At 36.2% G+C, this 23,865-nt stretch overlaps 1 protein-coding gene across 1 annotated transcript; it reads right to left on the bottom strand.

Annotated features, from left to right (window-relative positions):
• Nucleotides 1–250: 250 nt before the first annotated feature.
• Nucleotides 251–23,620, bottom strand: Pgm1 (phosphoglucose mutase 1). The gene is made up of 13 exons (XM_067133232.1): nt 22,572–23,620; nt 18,708–18,854; nt 16,532–16,694; nt 13,185–13,303; nt 12,308–12,464; nt 11,962–12,054; nt 11,236–11,333; nt 9,138–9,292; nt 7,876–7,986; nt 6,623–6,763; nt 6,247–6,430; nt 2,977–3,111; nt 251–1,854 (listed from the first exon to the last, which is right to left on the bottom strand). The coding sequence occupies exons 1-13, from the start codon at nt 22,665–22,667 to the stop codon at nt 1,765–1,767; spliced, it is 1,689 nt and encodes a 562-aa protein (XP_066989333.1). The 5' UTR covers nt 22,668–23,620; the 3' UTR covers nt 251–1,764.
• Nucleotides 23,621–23,865: the final 245 nt, after the last annotated feature.

Here is a 23,865-nt window from a genome sequence, read left to right as displayed (position 1 = left end):
AGTAGCAGGGAGAAGTCACTGAGGCCCAGAAAGTCATTGCGGAAGACAGTCCGGTAAAGTTATTTCAATCTGAAGGTATACTAGTCGGAAGAAAACAGAGTGAATTAATTTCCATCTGTTACCTGTTTGCCTTATGAAGCAGGTTTTCCATTCAGATGAAGGTCAAAAATAATAAGTATCTTTGGCTGAAGTTTACATACACAACAAACACCTTGTGGCCTGAACTTGATTTTAGGATATGAAACTGACATTGTATCAAGATTTTCTTTTTTTATTCTGGCAGTGTACATGGGCAATGTAACTAAATCCTCTATAAATAATTTCATAAAAAACAATCTTCAAAAATACTTGATGTTTCAAAGACTAGAATGTATGTGATGTACAAGAAAACCAGTGACTTTACAATAAGTATGGCAACAAAGAAATGTCACATGCAGGCTACCTACAGCATGATGTCAGTGACTATATTCCAACTGTCTGTAGGTCATAAAGAAAACTTTCCAAAGTAAATGAAGCTACAGAAACTCTTGCTTGGTGACCATTTAATTTTAGAGCTTCCCAAAAAAATGCATCAAACAGTATGAACACAATACGTAAATGTACTGTACCTCGTTATGAATTACAGTAATTTACTTATTAAATGCAATAATTTCATCTAATACTGTATGCCATAATTTCATCTAATACTGTACTACAGTTAGCCACACAATACTGGCATCGTGCTCTTAACTTGATACATAATTAATTTACTAATGCCACATTCTCCATGGAACTCAAATGACTACAGAATGGCTTCGATTTCCAGAAGGGACCTGAATTTCTTTGCATGTAAGCATTAAGGCCTAAACATAGCATAATCTGAACACCTGAAAAAAGTTGCCAATACTTTTAAGACTTGTCAGTTGTGGCAAGGAATACCTTAACACATTAACTGATTTAAGTACAAAAATGTAATAATTAAGAACATGTAACTATGCGTTCCAAGAAAATCTTTTCCTAGGATTGATTATTTATAAAATATACATGAATATTCCAAAGTATACTTTGATCTTTCGTAGTAAAAACATTTCACCCCCATGTGATACACTGCAAGCGTATAAACTCACTCAATACAAAAAATGCCTCCAGCCAAAATCTAAAGAAAAAATGAGCACTTGAACCACCCATCCAATTCCTATCGCAGACAACTGTGCGTTGCTACACATTAACCACTAAACTATCCACCGGCAACAAGACTAAAAAACTGGGAACCACGTACCAAGCCACAGATTTCCTTTTGGTTGTATTGTATCCTATTTTTTTATGTAGTTGAACAAGAATGCAATTTTTATCGCATTAGCACACACATGCCAACAGGCTTTCAAGAGTTGCAAAGGTCACACAAACACTTCGCTTTAATTTACAAGTTACAGTTTTTGTCCAAGTGACCTCAAAATCAAAACAAATTCATCCCAAACTTCATTTTTAAATTTAAAAAGTTGACGATGTAAAAAAACAAACTAAAGATGCACCTCTGTTTTTGAGTATGCAGCCAACCTGAAGGTTAACAGGCCAGTTGAATGTAACCAGGTTTCAAAAACTTTTGAGATGTTGGAAGACTTCAGAGAAAAGAGCACTGACAATAGACTGGAAAAAAAAATACAAAAATAGGAACGGGAACTTTAAATGAAATTATAAAATAAAAAAAGACCTTATTGCTTCCCTAGAACTCTTTGTTTCTTAAACACTATCCAGTCACACTTTCTACAGATGAAGACAGATTCTTTAAGTAATAACAGTTGGTTCTTGACGGCCAGTGCGCTCTCGAAGCTTGGACAACTGGAGAGCGATTTCAACGAGAGGTTTCAACATTTCCTGAAAAGCAAAAGAAATACCCTAAGTGTATTTTCACTATATGCTGTTACAGCATTACTATATATAGTACTGGAATGGAGTGAATATAAAATTTAGACCAGAGGCCAAGTGCTGGGACTTCTGAGGTCAGCACTGAAAGAGAAATTGAGAGTAAAACAGTTTCAAAGGTGTAGCAGTAGGAAAACCTCGCAATTGCACAATGAAACAATTGTTAGAGAGGGTGGTAAGTAAGATGGAAGAAAGAAAATATGAATGGAAGTACAGTAAAGGGGATAAAAGAGATTGCACCTAAGGACCAAATCTGTAACAGTACTGTATTCTTTGCTCAGCAAAACTACTAAATAATCTCACCACTGAATACATAAATTCAAAAAATGTTATTTTGCCATAACTTGAAAACCAGAGATTAAATGATTTAAAATGCACCATGGGATGATTCCAATTCTGAGGCTGCATGGTGGTGACCCATACAAATAAACCTATTCAAGTTCTAATAAATATTGTTAGACATTTGAACTAAAAATGCTACTTTTAATATTCACTAGTTGGCAAGGTTTCCTAATTATATCTGGCGACTTCCCACATGCACAGAGTATTTATGTCAGTAATAAAATGTTAAATACTTCAATTTATCACATTTCATGATTTAATACTAAGCATATGAAACAGCCCCCTGAAATTAAGCTAATATTTAGGTCTCCAAAAGACTCTTGGTCCATGTGTAGTCATTTTTGCTTTAATAATTTGTACTTTTCATTTAGTCTATCTTTCATTAAAATACTTCTACAATGTCTTTCATCAACAATAACAGACTTCTATATACCAGAAAAATCATTCACTGACAGTTCTAACAATTTGGCATTCACTCAACAGAAACTTATAAGTCCACTGTAGATGAGCAGCCAGTACTATACTTTGTGCCTATAAAATTGCATGAAATAGTACTGTACAACTTTCCCTCTACGCATAACTAAAATGCTCTGGGCAGTAATATTTGTCTCGTTCTTCATTAAAATGTTAATTTCTGTGAGTTAATAGGAACAAAGGTGGATACGAAATCTACAAAATTAAAAGTTACTGTACTTTATGTTGGAAGTTTTATAAAAGGGGATAAGGTCTTACCTGAGCATCTTTGGCATAAGTGCTTGGGTCAGACTCGTAGCTTTCAATATACAGCCGGACGGTAGCACCAGAACTACCTGTGCCACTTAACCTGAAAACGACTCGGGACCCATCGCTCATCAGAATCCGCACTCCCTGAAAACGGGTGAACATTGTAGTGTCAAGTTAATTATTATTATTATTCAGAAGATGAAACCTATTCATATGGAACAAGCCCACCAAAGGGGCCACTGACTTGAAATTCTCTAAGCTTCCAAAGAATATTAAGGTGTTCATGGTAAAGGAAAACACAAAAGGAAGAGATCCCACACATTAAAAAAAAGAAAAAAACTTAATTTTTAAAAAACTGACAATCACCAAATTAGGGATACAATATTATAATTAGAAATACTGCTATTGTTTAATTTATTGAAATTTGGGCTATCAAGCCAAGAACTTGGGCATTTTTGGCCATCCAGGGCTTATGCTGGAGTGGTTGGGCAGCAAGATAAACAGGTCCTGAAAGTAACGGAAATGAAATGCAAGGATCTAATGGTTGACCAGAGAGAAAACCCCACAGCTACACTACAGAGTAATAGTTTGAGAGGTTGGACATCTTGACTGAAGAAAGTGATGCAGCCAGGGGAGGACGGGATGGTGCAAACAGCCTTTAATAATGCCTACAGTGCACCGTGTGATGTGCGGTGACAGCACTCTCCCTCCTACAGGGACTGTTATAAAGTGGTTTATCCTGACTAAAATGCCACACAACTGAGTAACAAGGAGGGCTCTGGAGAAAGTAACAAAGTGCACAGGAACCCTCTCCTTATATGAAAGCATAAAATGGAGGAAGGTTATGTGATTGATTGATTGATTATCTCTATTAAACCTGGCATTACAACATCTAGGTTACATCAAAAATGACAATGAAAGCGAAGTACAATTCAGAAGGTCATGAGTGTAATGTCCCAAGCATAAATACAAAAATGCAACTACAGTGCCATCATGACAAAGTTGAAGTACAAGTTAAAAGGAAGAGCAGGGTCACACAGCATATAAAAACCTCTGATTCAAGAAGACTGTTGCATGATGTATCTCCCTAGATATAACAACAATCTTCCATGCAAGGATAGAATACTGTAGCCCACATCAACCACAGAGCCACTTGGAGATGTAAAAGTGACTCATACAGAGATCCATATTCTGTTTGTTATTTCTAAACAGACTGACAGATATGGGAGATCAATTTCAAAATGTATAAAATTAAAAATAAACAGGATGTACTGTAGGTATGTGCATCTGACTCGAGATAGCAGTCAAACTAGCACTATTCAGTTGATGTAACAATTTATACTTCTTTCAACTAGCTACAATTATATTTTGTGTATGACTCAATTGTATTCCAAATTTAATGTTTTGCATGAGAAAACTTTAAGGTCACTACAATTCCTAATGCCTAGATTTTGATTGAAGTTAATAACTACTTCATTTCATCAGAGAAGGCCGACCGGTATCAAGGTGCATAATCAAATATGATGAAATAATTCTGATTATCATCACTTAATCCCTGCTACACTCATGAAGCTGGCACAACAGCCTTGCTCTTAACTGTGGTCTGGCAACTGAACCAATAAAAGGACAATGACAGCCACATAGAAAAAGAGTAACTGGAATAGCATAGTGCAAGACAAAACGCAATGCAGCTCAGGTCAAGGAGATGATACAAATGTTTAGTACTGTCTAAAGTGTGCAATGCAAGGAATACTTGTATAGTATTATTATTACATTTTTTAACCAAACAGGAACCCCTTTGTTGGGTAAAATAGTTCAATTACCAGACTTGCCAAGTCTTTGTGGGGTAAAGTGATTCCCTGACCACACTCATATAGTCAAATTTATTGATTTATGGCTGAAATTAAGCATCTGTTGCAGAGAGAAGGGCAAAAACCAAAGCAAATGAAACATTTTCAAAATGGGAAGCAAAATGTGAAGAGAGCAAGGTGAATGGAGTAAACTGGATACCAACACAGCTCACTGATGATGGACTCCCACAGAGAAACTAGTACTGTCTACACTAGTCTTCTAAACGTAGCAGTACGAAATGTGATGAGAAGACACTGTCTTTTCATCAGACTAGGCAAACTGGTATCAAGCTATGCAATAAATCATGTCATAGTTTTCTGATCATCACTGAATCCCTTCTAGATGCTTGTGCTTTTGGCACAAAAGACTTGCTCTTAAAATAGGTCTGGCGACTGGACCAAGAAAAGTCATGACAACAAAACTGATATGGGAGATCAGTGGAATGGTATAGTGCATCAGAAAAATCAATGTAGCTCAGGTCTAAGAGATGATAAAAATGTTTAGTAATGTCTCCAGTTTGCAGTGCAATGCACACTACATTATTATTATATTATTCAATAGTTTAACCAAACTAGGCACCCTTTTGCAGGGTAAAGTATTTCACTGACCAAACTACAGTCAAATTTATTGACTTGAGGCTGGCCCAGAGTATCTGTTCCAAAGTGAGGGGCAAAAACTAAAATAAAACAATTTTCAAGATGGACAGCAAAATGTAAAGAGAACAACGTGAAACGATTGAAACTAAAATGGGTACCAGTGCAGCTCAGTGATGATGGAACCCTGCAAAGAAACCAGCACTGTCTACCTTGGTCTTCCAAAGACTGCAGTATGAAATATTCTGAGAAGACATCAATTAATGAACCATGGACCTTTCTGCTATTACTGTTCCTGTTAAGCAGCTGCAGTTCACATAATCATTTCACTGAAAATTCTACTTAGAGAACTAAAACCAAAAAACTGAGATAAGGTATAAAAACCACATTACAAAATAGGAGGCATGACCCAGTTCTGCTTGCTGTAATTACCAATTCAAGTCTGCCAACCCATTCTCCCAAGCATGCTTAAGTAAAATAACAATGTTGTGACTTCAAGCAAATGATTATAGAGCAGTCTGGTACACTTGCCAATTCTCATTTCTGGACTCATGAGTGAAGAGTAAAAACCGTTGATAGGTACATTAAAGAAGCTGCAGTTAAGTACCTTACATGGGACACTATAATTACAATAGTTGTACTATAATGATACATCAAAGATTAAAGTTTCATGTTCACATCAACATAAGAAAACCATTGATATATTTCATTCACTTAAAGGCTGGAAGTCTTTTAAGAATTATTACAACAATTTATAAACATTGCTGTGGTAAAATGTGCTCTCTACTCATTAGAACATAAAACCCTATTCAATAAGGAATATGCTAATTCTTACCTGCTTTTTGGCAACAGCCCCATCAATAGGGTCTTTGTACTCGAAGTTGTCCACTTTGGCAACCTTGTAAGTCTTGCTTCCATGGGACAGTTCCTTTCCAATCATGGACGGATCATTTGACAAAGCATCGAGTTCTGCCATCATGGCATTGCAAGGGTCTGCTTCACAATTCTCGTAATCATATCTGAAAACATAAATATACAGTTTAACATGTTTTGCACGGTGGATTCTTATTTATATAGTATGTATTATTAGTTTTACTTTTGTTAAAACAGTAATTAACAAAGTTACGTTTCTAGATTAAGGCAATGCCTACTTCTTTGGGTACTCTTATTTATACAGTAGTTTGTCACATGTAGACAGGGGTTGTACGTACCTTGTGAAGAAGTTTCGTCCGTAAGTCTGCCAGTGATTGTGCAAAGCCTTCTCAACAGTTGTCTTCTTAACACCAAGGATTGAGAGCCATGCTAATACTGCCCAGATGCCGTCCTTCTCTCGGATATGGTCACTTCCAGTTCTGGAATAATATTTAACATATATTATCCCAATATTAACAGGTTAACTTTACCAGCATCGACATTAACACCCCCCCCAAAAAAAAAAAAAACTTCTTTCAGTTTTCTTCTGAAGATGGAAAGAGAAACCCACAAGATTCTTGCTGGGCCTTGAACCAGCCTGACTACCTCATCTCTCGAAAAAGGGTCACAGTTAGGACCTGAAAGTACTCGAGATCAAAATAATATATGTAAATATTTACCAGTAAACAAGTTATACACAAGAATCTTGTGGGTTTCTCTTTCCATTTCCCTAAAATTCCAGGACAAATGTACATTAAGCACACCCCTACACCGGGCTAAATTTAAGGATGGCCAATTTAAAAAAAAAAACTCATCTATGGAAAGAGGAAGATATGCATATGCACATGGTATAAGATAAAAAGATTCTAATAAAATTTTCTGTACCTTCCAGACAAAGTCGAAAGTGAATATTCCAAACGACAGTCATAAACATATGCTAATTTTACCAAGTCTAAGAGTTTTTTCTAATATTTTTAAATTTTATTTTGTAAAATTATAATTACAGCTCACACAATATCATAACAGATAAGAACTAGAAGAAGTAACAAATTCTGAGTATAATTATTGTAAAATATTTATGAGATGGGAATTTTGGACAACACTCCCCTTTGACATCTCAAGACAAACTGATCTCTCTCTCCTACAGAGACTAGCTGTTACAGTTGGAGTAAAAGTTGCCATTCAAAATTTATGGCCATTTTCCTGCAAATTCGCTAAAACTGTATGGTGCAAAATCTTGTTGCCATTCAAAATTTATGGCCATTTTCCTTTCTTCATTCGGGCAAATTCACGGGAGCAAGATCGGGTGAATAGGGAGGGTAAAACTGTCTCATGGCAGTGTGCGCTGGTGCAAAATCTTGAACATGGATATGCGCCAGCGCACACTATGTTAACCGGAATCCACCCCAAAGCTATAAGTAAACATATATGTATGTTACCCATCCACAAGGGATTAAAGCATTTACTGAAGTGTATTTCATTTTCTAAATTTGAAGTAGGTTGACTCAACTCTGTCAAGTTTAGTCTACAAAAAACATTTAAAAATAATTACCCGAAACTTTCTTCACCACAAATTGAGAGTCTGCCAGCATCCATCAGATTTCCGAAGTACTTCCAACCAGTTGGAACTTCAAATACCTCTACATTCTTCTTTGCTGCTACTCTGAAAGCAAGGAAAAAATATTTGTGTCATTTGCCAAGAGATTATCGTTTAACGAGTAATTTGGAGCTGTGCACAATCAACATATATGTATTCTTTAAGCCATATTTTTTCAATTCCTTGATAATTGGAGCTATACATAATCAACATATATTCTTTACGCCATATTTTTTCAATTCCTTGATAATTTCATTCTTAATTATGTTTGCACGACTAATCAGAGATCTAATCAAACAATTCTTTCGTACAAATGAGACAAACGAGTCGCTTCCATACCATCAAAAGTCTTACCTCACAGAATTTTTTGAAATAAGGTGAAACTTTGAGGAAAGAAAACTTTAGAGAAGTTTGACGGCAAAAAGAGAATATTCCAAAGTAAACCGATGGTTGCAAAAAGTACGGTTGGGGCTGAAAGCACACTGAATTACTTAATTTCTTGTTAAAATGGCTTTGATTTCATAATTCAAACTCAAAACTGGAAGGACAGTCCGAAGATACCTTATTACTGATGATATGATCAAGGTCTTGAATTTCATAATTATTCCAAATACGCTTAACATATGCAGTGCACATTATTACTACCAATTTAAATACTTTAGCTGAAGAACACCACTGCCTTAACATGGATGCTTCTCATAGGGCTTGCCTAAAAGATTTAAAAGATTTGTTGATATATTACAATTGTTAACCCTATAAAGAAAAAGGCTAACATAAAAATGTTAATGATGATCATTAGAAATAAATTGGAACAGCTTAAATTTTAACAAGTGGATGAACTGAAAATGTTGACTATGTCTGCAATCTCAAGCATTTGTTTTTACAAACTTTGGTCTAAGTTGTTAGTTGAAAACTTGGCAACTATATTAATTGCCCAATTATGCTTCATTGCAAGGATTATCCTTTCTCTGAGTTCTTGTACTGTCATTCACCAAACACCCAAGGGTCAAAGATGCTCGACTATTTTTAAGGCAGGATAACATTACTTCAGTGCAGCATCCTTTTGAGAATGAGGAACTACAAAAGTAGGTTTCATTTTTTTCAATTTATGGTCAATTTCATTAGTGGACAAAGCCTGCCACTTAATGAAGGTGATGGGTACTAACATGAGGCCTAATACTGTGCATGACATAAGGCACACTAAAATCTTTAGGTACCTGTCAATGGAACAGCCAGTGGGCATGCTGCGTGCAAGGCCTTTTACACCGTTCTTCTTGAAGTATGGAATGCAGTCCGTGTTATCTGCAATGACAGCTACGGAATCGGAGGGCGTCACGAAGAAAGCTTTGTGTCCCAAAATCATATTACGATCCTGGAAAATAAAGCAAGTAGTAAATATAAAGTAATAATGAGTCTATGTGGATGTAAATCTAATTACGATTACTACAGACACCACCCTACTTATTTACAAAGAAGTTAAGTTACGAACAGTCATTTGTATGCTGAATTGTTTGTTAGTGGGTTACTGTACTCTTCATCAATATTTAAGTATAGTATGATATAAAATCAATAGAGTACTGCATATTTTTTCATCATAAAATACAACACACTGTACATCCAGAATAGGCAAGCAAAACAAAATTTGAATGTATGGGTAGCAAGCTCTGAACACAATTTTAATTTGCAATTCCATTTGTTTGTATCTATGAATGCTTTTAAGTTGAAGGTTTGTATGTAGGGTGGTGTCTGTATTTGTTAATAGTTTAATTTGACCATTAATTTAACTTTCTTTCTCATAGGGTTGACCTGAGGGGTTTATACTTAACGAATACAGTATAAAATCTTGCTAAAATACTAATCATTAAAGATTTAACTACAGTATAAAATTTAAGTTAGATTAAACAAGAAAAAACTAACACAATTTATTGCACTTTACCAAAATTATAAAAACTTAAGAAGATACCAGACACTGAGTTCTTTCTGGTGTATGACATTCTAAGATTAATCTTGAAAGAAAACACAAAGCTGGAAAATATTACAAATACTGAGACAACTTCATTACCAACACTTCTGTGAAAATATCTTTATTTCCAAACTGAGATTTTGATGACTTAAATCGTCAGCGAAAGATATTTTTTAATCACAATAAATTGTAAAAGTGTCGTGACAAAATACGAATACGGTGCGTATGGATGCTTCATGAAGACTGGTACACTCGCCCTTCACCGACTGCGCAGTCTTAAAAAGCAACAGCTATTCTGCGAGGTGCAATTATGCCAATGAAGTATATTTTATGCATTTTTTTAATGCACTTTGTGTTATCAGATGTGGCTCAAACAGTAATGAATTTCATGTACTAATCAAAAAGGCAATTTATCACACTTTTATGATGTGTAAACAGAAACTGGTTATCTATTCTCTCAGATTGATCATTTTTTTTTTTTTCATTACAACTACCTATTGCAGGTAGTCCCAGGTTATCAGCAGGTTTGGTTATCGGCAATCCGGTTTTAAGGGGCTTGTCTAGTGACGAAAATCAGCAATTTTCCCGATTTCCGCTTATCAGTGCCGATAATTGGTTATTGGTGCTGATACATACCTAACAGAGGGGTGCCGATCTCCAGTTATTGGCACCTATACCCGGTTATTAGCGCCGAAAATAGCCGATTTTCAGTTATCAGCGATTTTCGCTTATCATCACACTGTTGGAACAGAACCCCCACCAATAACCAGGGACTAACTGTACTGTACTTGTGATATCAATGCATTTTTTTATTATTTTTTTAGCATTTTTCAGAATATGAAGAAGTTCAACTCTTTACCTTTAAAATGACACAAAATTCACTAACATAACATGAAACTCAATCACAAGAGCAATCAAAGAAAATTATTGCTAAACATTTTAACTCAGTCAGTGAAGGGCGAGTCTTCTGGTGCAGACAGATTTTAACTCTCCCCCCTCCCCCGCAACAAATCCTCACAAGGTTAATAATTCACCCTGTCTCTCTGAACTGGAACTGGATCATAAGATTTAAGCCAAAAGCCAAGTGCTAGGACCTATGAAGTCATTCACTGCTGGAAATACAGTAATGTTGAAAATTGTTAAGAGAGGGTGGAAAGAAAGAAGGAAAAAAGAGAATATGAACGGAGACACAGTAAAAGGAATGAAAGGGGTTTCAGCTAAGGGCCAAGGGGAAGCTGCAAAACACCTAAGTAATGCCTACAGTGCACCACGTGAGGTGCACTGATGGCACCGCCTCCCTATGCAGCCCATCTTTCTGAAGCCAAAAAATTCAAGTCTCCCCATAAACTTACACCATCTCCGTCAAAAGCTGCGCCAAAGCCATAATCCCCAGCTTTTAAGGCATTCACCAAGTCTGCTGCATAGGTAAGGTTGGGATCTGGATGGTGACCTGAAGATAAGAAGGGTAACAATTAATGGAAGTACAGAATTTGGCCATGAAATTAAAAGGCTACACAAAACCCCATTTTACGGGTAATGCAGAGTGGAAGACAAGGGGTGTGTATCTTCTTGGAGGAAGCAATAAATATATAAATTATCTTTATGATATTCTGTAGGACATTCGTTTAAAATATCTCGTGACTGAAAATTATACGGAGATGAATCTAAATTTTGTAAGTGATAAAAAAATTACAAAAAACAACAGTATTTCAACTTCAAACAAAATAACACAATAGCATGAAAACAAGAATTCCAACAGTACTTACATTTTAGTGAAATGCAATGATCAATACCTAAAACTTGTACTCTCTAAAATGATTGCATTTTAAACCACAAATCTTATCATACTAGTCTAAGGCTGACAAAACTAGCATTAAAAACAATCTCAGATTCAGATTAATGTGGCTGAAAACCACAGAAGCAACTCAAACAAAACGGGTGGCACAATAAGCAAAATATTGTACAATTCTCCCAAGATGGTCTACTTCATTATTGTAAGTCATTAAAAATGCTCTTTCATTGGTAAATTTCAATTTTACAGTTCAAAACCATATAAAAAAAACATTGCAATACAGTACCTCCAAAGTCCTCAAGTGGGACAATGTTCACAACACAGTCTTCACTCGCTCCAAGTTCTTCGAGGAAAATTCGTCTGACGTATGGACCAGTGACTGTAAAGACAACCACTATGCTGAAGGACACTATTTAATTATGATAATGAAGTTGAAAATACATGAATCTGCAGTTGGATGTCATGAGGAAACCACTATGAAATAAAATAGTGACCAGTAATGTGTATGGTTTACATCATTCAGCAAATGTCTATAAACTACTAGAAGGTAGAAAGTACTGTAATTTCAAAGCTTCATTTTTTCCCAGTAACAGCATATGTATTCTTGATTACATACAAAAGAAGAATCTTACCACCATGCATAGAGTTGATGAGGACCTTAAGAGGTGGCTGACCACCCGCTCCGTGAAGAAGATCTTTGATGGCTCCGAAGTCAAATATTTCTTTCATGTACTCCACATAATCTTTGACTGAATCAACTATTTCCACTGTAAATGGATTACCATCAACCTGTCAAATATGCAATCGATCAACTTGCAGTCAAATACCCACTAAGAAAGGAGATGAAAAACCTAAACCATCAAATTACTGTCTTCTTAAAAGATCCTTTCAAAAACTAAGCTTTTAGTAGCATTGGTAAAACTTACAGCAAACTATTGAATGTGTTTTTTTTTTTACTGAAAGTGAATCATTATTATTATTATTGTTATTGAAAATAACAGCTGTGTCTACGACATTCAATTTATATAAAGTCTTCTCTATTCTTCTTACTGAAAAGACAGAAGAAACAAGGCCAGTTTGACGGACACACCAATGGACGGACAGACAAATGGGTGATCCCATTTCATAAATATCTATACACGATGCTCTACTATTGTCCAAGTTTGACCAGAATCGTTTCAATCATTTACGAGGAGTTACAATGACAATGTAAATATGACATACAGAAAACAAGCAGACGAAGGGAGGGAAAAATGATAGTCAACCCCAGCCTTGTAAAATCAGATCTGGCAAAGGGACATAAAATAAACATAACAGAAAAAACATCACAACAGCAAAACAAAAATTCAATCACACAAACCCACTCTCCAAACACTACCACAACATGGTATAGTACTTAAGGGTAGCATCAAAACCTATTTTGAACGTATGAGCATCTGTGTCCCCAACATTGCCAGAAAGACTTATGCAGCTATACTTAAAAACAGTAACACAGGACTTGTTACTCACAACGTATTCCTGGGTGCCGATCTTGGAAATATCACACTGGAGATCTGGGCATATTTTGTACTCACTGATAGACTGGGAAAGACCATATATCTTATTTGTAACGCCATCGGGTGCAGGACCTGAAATATACCAGTGACTTTCATTACCAACTTGCTTTTTGTACAATTGCCTGGTTAAACTATTCCACAATGATATAAGCACAGCATACAACACTTGAAAAATCTGAAAAATCTTGTGACAACTGGCTGAGTGTTTAAGGTAATACAGCAATCTTACATAGTGATAACAAATTTAGCACAATTAACTGGCCGAGTGTTTTGGGTAATACAGCAATCTTAAATAGTGAAAACAGATTTAGCACAATTAACTCATTTCCAAATATGATCAGAAGATCATGTTTGGACTGAAACATATTTAAGCAGCTTTCAAGATTTAGAGGTTGGTTCAGCCTTCACGATGAAAGTGGGGATCTTACGCAAGCGAGAATCGATGAAAGTGGAGACCACATGCAAACGAGAATCTTAATGATTCTCAAAGTGAAAGACAAGACCCTGTGTCAGGTAATACTTTTTATCCAAAGAGATTCCATAAGTGAAAGAAGAATGCCAGAACCAAGTTCCTTCCCCCTATGGGCAAAGTTATCAGCACTGACTCTTCACCCATTCCCTCTGCCTTCTGGGGCCTCAACCACAGAAATTTTTAATTTCCAAGCTTATTTAAATCTTTCAAATTGCAATGGCATAAAATTAAGTAATCTGTGGAAATATTTTAAAATTCACTGAAAATATTTTTTGAATACAATATACAATTTTTTATATTACACACACAGCTTTACTAGTGAGGACCAAACCACGACATATTGAATTCTTTATGTAATAACTTTGTGCCCCTCCAAATCACATTATGGCTAAGCATATGGTACAGAAAGGCTTGGAAATTGGCTGAACCCTGAAAGAACTGAGAGTTATTTTATTGGCTAATCCTGTGAGTCTTATATTCTTAATCAGTGGTCTGGTATTATACCTAATAATTCCAAACTCCTCAAGATGTACTGCAGAGAAAACTGGCAAAGATAACTTAAGACTTGGAACAAAGGTCCATAATGAAAAACGTTTTCATTCTTTATCTGTTTCTTCAAAGATTGCTTTAGATTATTCCTTTGTAAGAAACACAAAGTTTGCCAGAATTATTTATCTTATTTTTTAGTAAGAGGTGAAGATTAAAGCACGGTTATCTTTAAGGGAGTTGGACAGCAAGGTAGGACAAAATAAAGGTGAGAAGTGACACTGCTGAGGGCCACAAGGATACAGAAAGGAACTTGAGCATGATCTATAGGTGGAACCTGTTTAAGGGCTAAAGTTTTGGTACTCTCAAAACTACTTTACATAAAAGTTACATAATACAATGACTGTTAGTGCCATCAGCTGATCAGGGGTGTCTACAGATCTCCTGTTGCCTTTTGTTTATTTCTTAATCTATCCTAAAACACTATGTCTCAATTAACTTGGGGTGACCCAACAGCAACAGACCAATAGTGCAAAACATGTTATTTTTGTGATAAAATTAAGTTTCATATATACTTAACAAGTAATTACATAGCTTTAGTTGGAACTCGCGCGGCAGCCTTTATTTAAAAAATCGTTGTAGTGCTTCGATAGTTTGGTGCAGGTGACAAGCCCTGACCACCAACAGGAGTACTGGAAATGACTTAGCAAAAAACCTCATTCTGTTTGTGCGCTATGTCGGAGGAGAGAGAAAATAACATTTTCATATAAGTAACTTACCAAGTAATTACATAACTGAATCCCACATTAACAGGAGGCGGGATGCACGGACACATTCTACTACGAAACATTAAGTTATGGTAATGACTTAGAAATAGAAAAGATGCCCTCACTGAAGACAATGCTTGTCGTTTCCTTGTTTGGTAGGAGCTAAGAAGTACGCTCAGGAGAGGAATAATCAGGACTGTCCCACGTGCTGCAGGAAGGTTGAGGACTGTGCCCGGCTCCTTAAACTGCTAACTGGGCAGCGGAGAAAAGCAGCCAGCATTGCCTGCTTGCCTCTTCAATAGATGAGACGAATCTAGAAAGTGCTTATGGCGCTTCCAAGTCCAGGCTGGAGTCTTGAGAGTCAAACAACAACTGATGCACATCCACAGAGATGCCTTTCCAATGGCTGTCTGTCGAAGCCTGGGACTGATTGACAGGCTCAACCAAGGAGGCGACTACCCATGGCAAACCCCACTGACCTCCCTTGGACCTCCAGTATGACTCCTGCCAGGTTTAGGGGAGTATGACAAGGACCTTTACCTAAGAGAATTGGCGGGATGAGCAGCCACCCCCTCCACTTGCACATTTTCTCCTGTCAAGATGCCTTTCCAGTGGCTGTCTGCCAATACCTGGGAACATGCAACAGGTTTGACTGAGGGGGCAACTACCTGTGGGCCAACCCCCTGGCCTCCATTGGACTTTCGATATGTCTTCTCCCAGGTTTAGGGGAGTATGACAGTGACCTTGGTCTAAGAGAACCGAAGGGACAAGTAGCCACCTCCTCCACTTCACTGTAACACTAGTACATTAAATTCTTGTTAAACCTAGACTCAAGACTGGCAATGGCAAGGGTCGGAAGCAAGGGAGCCAGGTGCAGGAGCAGGTGGATTAAAAATAGGAGGGCTAGAAGCAGGAGGAAAAAGGATGGGAAGGAGAGAAGAGGGAATAGCAGAGCTATCTTCTAACCTAGGCTAGGGCAGAATTCTAGGATAAGGGAAGATCGTTTCTCAGCTCTGAAGGCCGCTTTCCTTTCTATCCCTCTCTAACTTGTAACTTCTACTCTTGCTAACCATTACATTTAGCACAAGTTTTCTCCCTACTATATTTCTGCCCACTACAAATACTGCAAACTGTATGAGAATCATATGAAGATTGAATAATCTGGTTTGCAACTTTCGCTACAATAGTGAAAACAGGTGAACTTGAATCAAACATCATAACAACCAAAGAACTAGAAAAAACGATCCTGAAAGCTATTAAGGCTTGAAGGCTACTCAAAAAAGCAATAATATTTCACCGAAATCCAGCCATATACTGAAAATCAGTAAACAATAGCTGCAGCAAACCCCCTCTGTTACTCGAGAACTGGAGGAAACAGAATGAGGTTCTGCTAAGTCGTTTCTAGTACTCCCGTTGGTGGGCGGGGCTTATCACCTACGCTAAACTATCTAAGCGCTACTCCAATTTTTAAAATGAAGGCTGCCACATGAGTTAGAACTATAGCTTTGTCATTACTTAGTAAGTTACTTATATGAAAATCATCTTTCTAAAAAGGGCACATTCTAAATTCCTCACCTCCATTGGAGATATTAAATTTGATGCCGAAGTCAGCATTAGGGCCACCAGGATTGTGGCTAGCTGTAAGAACAATTCCTCCAGCAGTTTTGTACTTGCGGATGATGCAGGACACGCACGGGGTAGAGAGGATGCCATTCTGACCCACTAACAGTTTACGCACCTAAATCAGGGAAGTGAATGTTCATGTTAAATCTAATGTTAATTCCTCATAAACCCCTACCATTAAATTCAACTTCTGACTGATCCATAATTTTGTAAAATGAAACCATCTTTGTTTAAATGACAAACATCAAATCCATGAAAGTACTAAACTACCTGTTGACAATTTGTATATACAGTACATTACAGGCAGTCCCCAGTTATCGGCGGGCTCAGTTATTGGTGGTCCGGTTTTCCGGGGCTTGTCTAGCGACGAAAATCAGTCATTTTCAGAGCTTATCGGTGCTGATAAGTGCCAAAAATTGCTGAAAAAGCCCCGAGCGTCACCGATTTTCGGTTATCGGCAATTTTCACTCATCGTCACACTGTCGGAACGGAACCCCTGCTGATAACCGGGGACTGCCTGTATATCAAGAAGGAGGGCTAATAGTAGTGTTAATGTCTAAACCTTGAAAAAAAAAAAAATTCTTAAAAACTTGACTGATACAAGCATCAACAGGCCACAAAATCCTTTCACATTCTGCTCTAAAAATATATATCAGTAACAGATCTGACAAGAGATCATTCTTATACGAAAAACAAAATGTTACTGAATTTTCATCTCATCAGGGACTTCACCGCTTAAAATCTAACATGGCCGAAAATTTTTCAAGAGCAAATCACAAGTCATTTCAAAAACCTTGGCCAACAATTTTATAATTCAATCCCAAAAAATCACTATTATGAAACCTCAAACATTTAAGAAAAACAGATGCAGCACTAGTCAAGCCACTTAATGTATACATTTACAAGGCAGCGTGATACATTTGCCTGCAAAGAGAAGCGCTTTAATAAAGCACCAGTAAATAAGCCTAGTACTTGTGCTACAAGATGGACCAATGTGATCTGTCTGAAAACCACTGTATTATCAATGCTGTACCAGCCAAGCTGCAAACCTATTTAGAAAACTGAAGTGCAGGAAGCCTAAGGGTCCCCATAGAAAAAGTAGCCCACTGCAGAAATGGATACTGAGAAGTATGGAACAAACTATAAAAGATAAATAAGAAATAAAAACAAATAAGATAACTGAAAATACTATAAATAAGTACATTAATTAGACAAATAAATAAACTATAATGTGATACTCAAGTCAGCCTGTTCAAGAAAAAATAAGGCATCTGTACAGAGTTTGTACTTGTGAAGCTCCAATGATTCAACTGCAGGATTAAGACAACCAGTCCACAATTTGGTAAGGGCACAAATAAAACTTCCAGAAAACTGTTATTAAACCTCAAGAAGAAAGGCAGGGTTGTCACAACAAAATGCATATCTACTATTATGCCTTGGAAGAGCTGAATGCAACGGATGATGAAAATTATGAAATTTCTTTTATAAAATGCACAATGAGGTCACTGTATAACCATGCCGAAGACAAGGGATAAAAAATTTCAGAGAACTATATTTTTTATTAGACTCAAGCACTGAAGACTAAAACATGGAAGAGTAACAGAATCAAAACTTCCTCATGATAGACAGGTATCCCCAGTTACCTTAAGCTAAGCACTGGAAACAATTTACAGCAAGGCCAACTGAATCAGTGGGAGTGAGAAATGAACTCTTAGACCTCTAGTACATTAGCTCAGTCCTCTACCAATGAACCATGGTGTCCTTTCCATATAAGTTAATAAAGACACCACCCTACTTACAGACATTCAACTTACAAACAATCACAGGTACAAACAAACGGGATCGCAAATTAAAATTGTGTTCAGAGCAGTCCCCTTGGCCACCGGTAAGTTTAGATTTTTTTCTGTGAGCCTATTCTATAAAATACAGTACTGTATGTACAGTGAACTGTGTTTTAAGATGAAAAAAAGTACAGTACTGTATTGACTTTACATGTGAAGAGTACAGTAACCAACTTAAAAACAATTCAACATACGAATGGCCATCCAGAATGTAGCTCGTTTCTAAGTAGGGTGGTGTCTGCATCGCTGAATGACTTATAAGATACTTAAAAAATTAAGTATCTTACCCCATTAGCTGCACACATTTTGATAATGATGGCCACTGCTTCTTTTCCGAAGAATCGGCCGTCACCTCCAACCACCAGCGTGCACCCATGCAAGGCTCCTTCCATTGCGCTTAGGATACATTGCACAAAATTTTCTGTGTAGTTCTCCTGCAAAGATATTTAATCATAAATCTTCTATTGATAGAAATCATTTATATTAAAAAAATATAAATTTTCCCATCTAATTTCCATTTGTTATGTCAAAGTTTGTATGGCATTTACGGAAAAGATAAAAATTCTAACAGCATAAATTTAACTGTAACTTATTACATTTTTTTTTTTACAAGAGGCAGCAATTCTAAGAGTAAGATACAAGTACAATCGACCCCCGGTATTCGCGGGGGATGCATACCGCTATCCCCCACGAATAACTAAAATCCGCGAACACTTAAAACCCCTCTGAAAATGCTTATAACTGCCTATTCTGATATTTCAAAACACCAAAAAACCCTCTAAAACCCCTTATACCTGAATAGTATTTTAATAGTTTTATCACAAAAAGTGCATTCAGTCACAAAAATTATATGACAATACAGTAATTTGTGAACGTTTCTCTATGAAAAATACAGCGAATAGGCGAATTTTCCACGAATAATGTGTACTTAAGTTCCACAGAGAAATCAGTCAACAGGCGAGTCCGTAAATCCGGAACCGCCAATAAGCGGGGGTTGACTATACAAGCAGAAAATATTACTATCGCTTCTTGAAAATATAGCTACTGTTTTACATAACAAATGTTTAATTTCATCCTAATGAAAGATAGTTACACTAAGTTATCTTCAGTACCAATAAATCATTTACACATACACTGCAATAAAATTTCTAATTGTTTTCAAGGGTAATATCATTCAATCTTGTCTGTAACTAAGTTGAACATCAATGGAAATCTTTTCTCTTTGTCCTTCCTGCGATCTCATAAATACAAACTAAATATAGCATGACTGTTGGCTGGGAAGAGGGCTTCTAAGTAACAAGTCAGTAACCAAGGTCAAAGTAAGGTGACAAATTTTGGGGAGCAATACTCGTGTCCAAAAAATGTCAGGCACAACTACATTTATAGTACATTCATTTTTCTTTCCGACTTGGCACCGTGCCAATGTCTGGCCCCACTTCATACTGAACTCTCTTTTAATAATCATTCACTTTGACCGACAGTTATAGTTATCTCTTATGATAAAATACTCATTACTTTGTTGGGCCTTCCCAAACCATGATAAATACATCTTACTGATTCTTTTTTTTTTTAAGATGATATAAAACATGATAAATACATCCCACTGATTTTTATAAAATTTCTCTAAAGATGATATAATTTCACATCAACTGGCTCCTACCAGTACAGTCTTGTGACAGGGTGAGCTATCAACAAATTACAGTTCTAATTAAAACGTGCACTTCGGAACAACAATACTCTTAATAAAAAATACTTTTACAAGGCCACAGAACTGTGATTAGCTTTTAAAAGAACAAACAGTTACCAGGCTGACAATAACTCTGTGATCAAGGTATTAACAAACTTTTACCTGTTCCAAAAGGTTAAGAACTTTTAAATATGTCTAGTATGGATAAATCAATGTTCACATTTCCCTGAAATCCTTGACAAAAACCCTGTTCCAATGCTGTAATTATCAATTTTTTATTTTTCCTTTTTGAAGGTTAATGAAAATAATGAAACTATTAGATATGTAGGTTTAAGTGAATGTTGCTAGGCCATTGTTGCAATATACAAAAAATAAAGGCAAAATGTCTTGCACATAAAGCTGGAGTACAGAAATTTTTTTTTTGTGTAAAAAACATTCGCTTCTGGGAGGATTCTTTCAGAAAATAAACTTGTGGGAATGTGAAAAATTTACCACTTCAAAATAAACATTTTCATGGGAATGCAGGGAAAAACACTGGACACTTATAAATAAAATTGAAACTTTCAATATATCTCTCATGAAATGAAATTTAGATTAACTTAAAAAATGACAAACTTCTCATCTAAAACCTACTAACCTTGACTAACTGTTTAGCAGCTTCTACAGTATTATTTCCTAATGTAATTCCCCACCCAAAACCCCGAGTTCCCACAGGGTCCCCGACATTGTTGGCTACAGTTGTATGTTAATATTGATATATATATATATATTTTTTAATTATCGCTAGCTCCGTCCTGGTAGATTTTTGTAGGTTCCTGTAAGATGAATTAGGAAGGGTTGGCTTTCCTTGAGGAGAAACTTTAAATTTCACCTTGAAACAGTACAACATCTAGGACTTAAAAATATAATTTGCCTATGTTGTTATATGTGCCTTGAACATTTCTGATATTTAATTCAGTAGCAAATTGCCTGACAAATCACACCTAACCTAGCCTTGCATGATATAAGTTTGCAAACATTTATGTAGGCTAATTACCTTGACCTACTTACCTTAACCTGAACAAGAACTATCAAAGGGATTAAGGGCTTTGTACGTCACTCATTTTGTGTATTCCCCTACCCATAAGCCTTGCTTTCCCCCTCTGATCCCCTGATTGTACGGTAAAGGGTGGGGTGCAATAGCTCTTAAAAATACTCATTTGTTAATGAGACGAATGTCAGAAATGTTCTCAATGAAACGAATGTCAGAAATGTTCAAAGCTCACATGAATACATTGGAAAATTATATTTGTTAAGTCTATGTCAAAAAAATTTCATTTCTACTCAAAAGCAACCCTATTCATCAATATTAAATAAATAATTAAAAATATATATATATCAATATTAAATAAACACTAGGCTAGTTTTCTGCTAGATTTTTTTAATTTTTCCGTCTCGATAGATTAAACAGTATTTCTACATAACTGAGCATGATTTTTACCTTGGAAACTAATTTTTCCTATACTTTAATTTGCCGATAAAGGAGGTGGTGTTGTTTATTGTCGGTCAACTATTATTAACAAACAACTCTACCCAACAATGTTGGGGACCCTGTGGGAACTTGGGGTTTTGGGTGGGGAAATACACTGGGAGAAAACCGTACTGTCATGTTGGTCGTATGGAATGGTTCCACGCATTCACAAGTAATGAGGGAGCCATATGTTCAAGAAGGGATTGGCTAATGAAGTCTATTATAAAAAGAACCATACTAACCTAATGTACCCTAAACTAACCTAACCTAACTTAGTAGGCCGTGATACTTAGCCGGGAGGCTTCGCCCCTGGATCCCCAGTGAGGGAAACTCCACTTTTTACCAAAAGTTCCCCTATAACGTTACACAAGCGCGATAGCATTCCATAATGGCCAGCATACAATAACATATCAGTTCTGAGGTTAATTAAAGGTTAATTACAGTCGACTGACAAAAACTGGAAGTAAATTCTTGATAAGCAACCAAAATACTGTAGAAAATGTAAATTTCTAAGGTAATACCCCACGCAGAGTTGTTCCATATTTCTACCAATTAAACTGATGTTTCTCTGAATATTTTACTGTGAGTATTTTAATTCTACCGATTAAACTGACGTTTCTCTGAATATTTTACTTTGAGTATTTTAGTATTTTAATTCTAAAGATTAAACTGATGTTTCTCTGAATATTTTACCGTGAGTATTTTAATAAGGTTAAATAAATATATACAGATATAAAACATTGAATTTCCCGTTCCCTATACGCTATAACCTAAATATCCTCGTTTAGATAAACTGTCCTAAGCTATAATCACTCATGCCTTTAGAATATAATATAATATAAAAAAACAGGGTAGAATAAGGAAGACAAACCATAATAAAACAAAAAATAAACAAAACACATCACTCGAGTCTCAATCACCAGACTAATCAACGTTACCGGCAAACCCACTAACCTGCTGAAATACTTTGACAGCCTTCCTCAAACCACTTGTACCAGGTTTTTGTCCCTCATAGGGTTTGGTTGCCTTCGTCACGCCTGTCAGGGTCATCTTTCAGAGGCTAGGGGTCAAGTTATTACACAGCGAGGGGGACAACTCACGTTATCCTTAGTGGCAACAGGAGATGTGAGGACCTGAATGTTACTACGGTCAACCAGCCAGCTGATTTCCGTGTTCGAATGGCATCGATTGGCTTGGGATGTGTTTCTTTTGTTGAGATTTTGACGGTTATGGAGTTATTTATGTGATTTATTATGGAAAATAAAAGTATTAGCTCGTGAATAAGTGTAATATTTTTATTTTAGTGTAATTTTTAAATTATAATCAATATAAATTTAACACGTCACTTAGTACAACATTCGAACGATACCCTATAAGGTGGCAGAAAGTGTTTGTCCGTATTCTATTTTAAAGTCTATAACTTTATAAAATATGTAGTTTTGGCACATTTAATGGTTATTCATATTATATATTGGTGGAAGTATTATATTTATGTTATTATTTACAAAAATAAATAAATAATTTTGATATTTAATTAGCTATAAACTCAAAATAAAACCACCATTGGACATCAACTATCCGAACAGATGGAAGGTCGACGCCCAAGGTCAATGAAGACGAACCAAGGAATCATTGATTAAATAATTTCTTGCCCACCGTCTTAATTTTTATATATAACAAACGGGAGGGCCAATGACAAAAGGAGCAGACACAATACGATAAGAAAAAAGTAGATTCCCTGCATGTCATTTCTTCGTTTTTAAAATATTGATCAAATCATTCAAAAGCTCTGCATCAGAGGAACAACACTTGCCAGTTTGTTTCTTTATCTCTCCACGGCGTAATTATTTGCCATTTTATGGTTACCGTAAACTCACAAGGTTAAGAACTGGAACTTTTACTTGCGATATGTATGTCTGTTTGCCCCCTGAGCGAGTAATTGTTTGCGATTGTAACAATCACAGTGACTCAATAGGGCCCTTGCATGAAGCACTCTTTTCAACAACATGACCTTGGCATACGCAAGCTCTCCACAGATTAACTGATATTGCGCGGTTTATAGTAGCTGATGTTTTTTTATTAATTTTATTTATTCATACGTGTCCAAGGTCTCGTTTAGTTTACCTGGCAACTGGAGATGTCACGAAAAACATCTCATTGATATATGAACGTTTTATTAATTGGGTTACTGCCATAAATTTGCATAACACGGTATTAGCTAAAAATGATCTCTTTACTTACGTAATAC

Source organism: Macrobrachium rosenbergii, chromosome 33, assembly GCF_040412425.1.
Source record: "Macrobrachium rosenbergii isolate ZJJX-2024 chromosome 33, ASM4041242v1, whole genome shotgun sequence".
NCBI classification, from domain to species: Eukaryota; Metazoa; Arthropoda; class Malacostraca; order Decapoda; family Palaemonidae; genus Macrobrachium; species Macrobrachium rosenbergii.
This window is presented reverse-complemented; position numbering and strand designations above follow the sequence as displayed.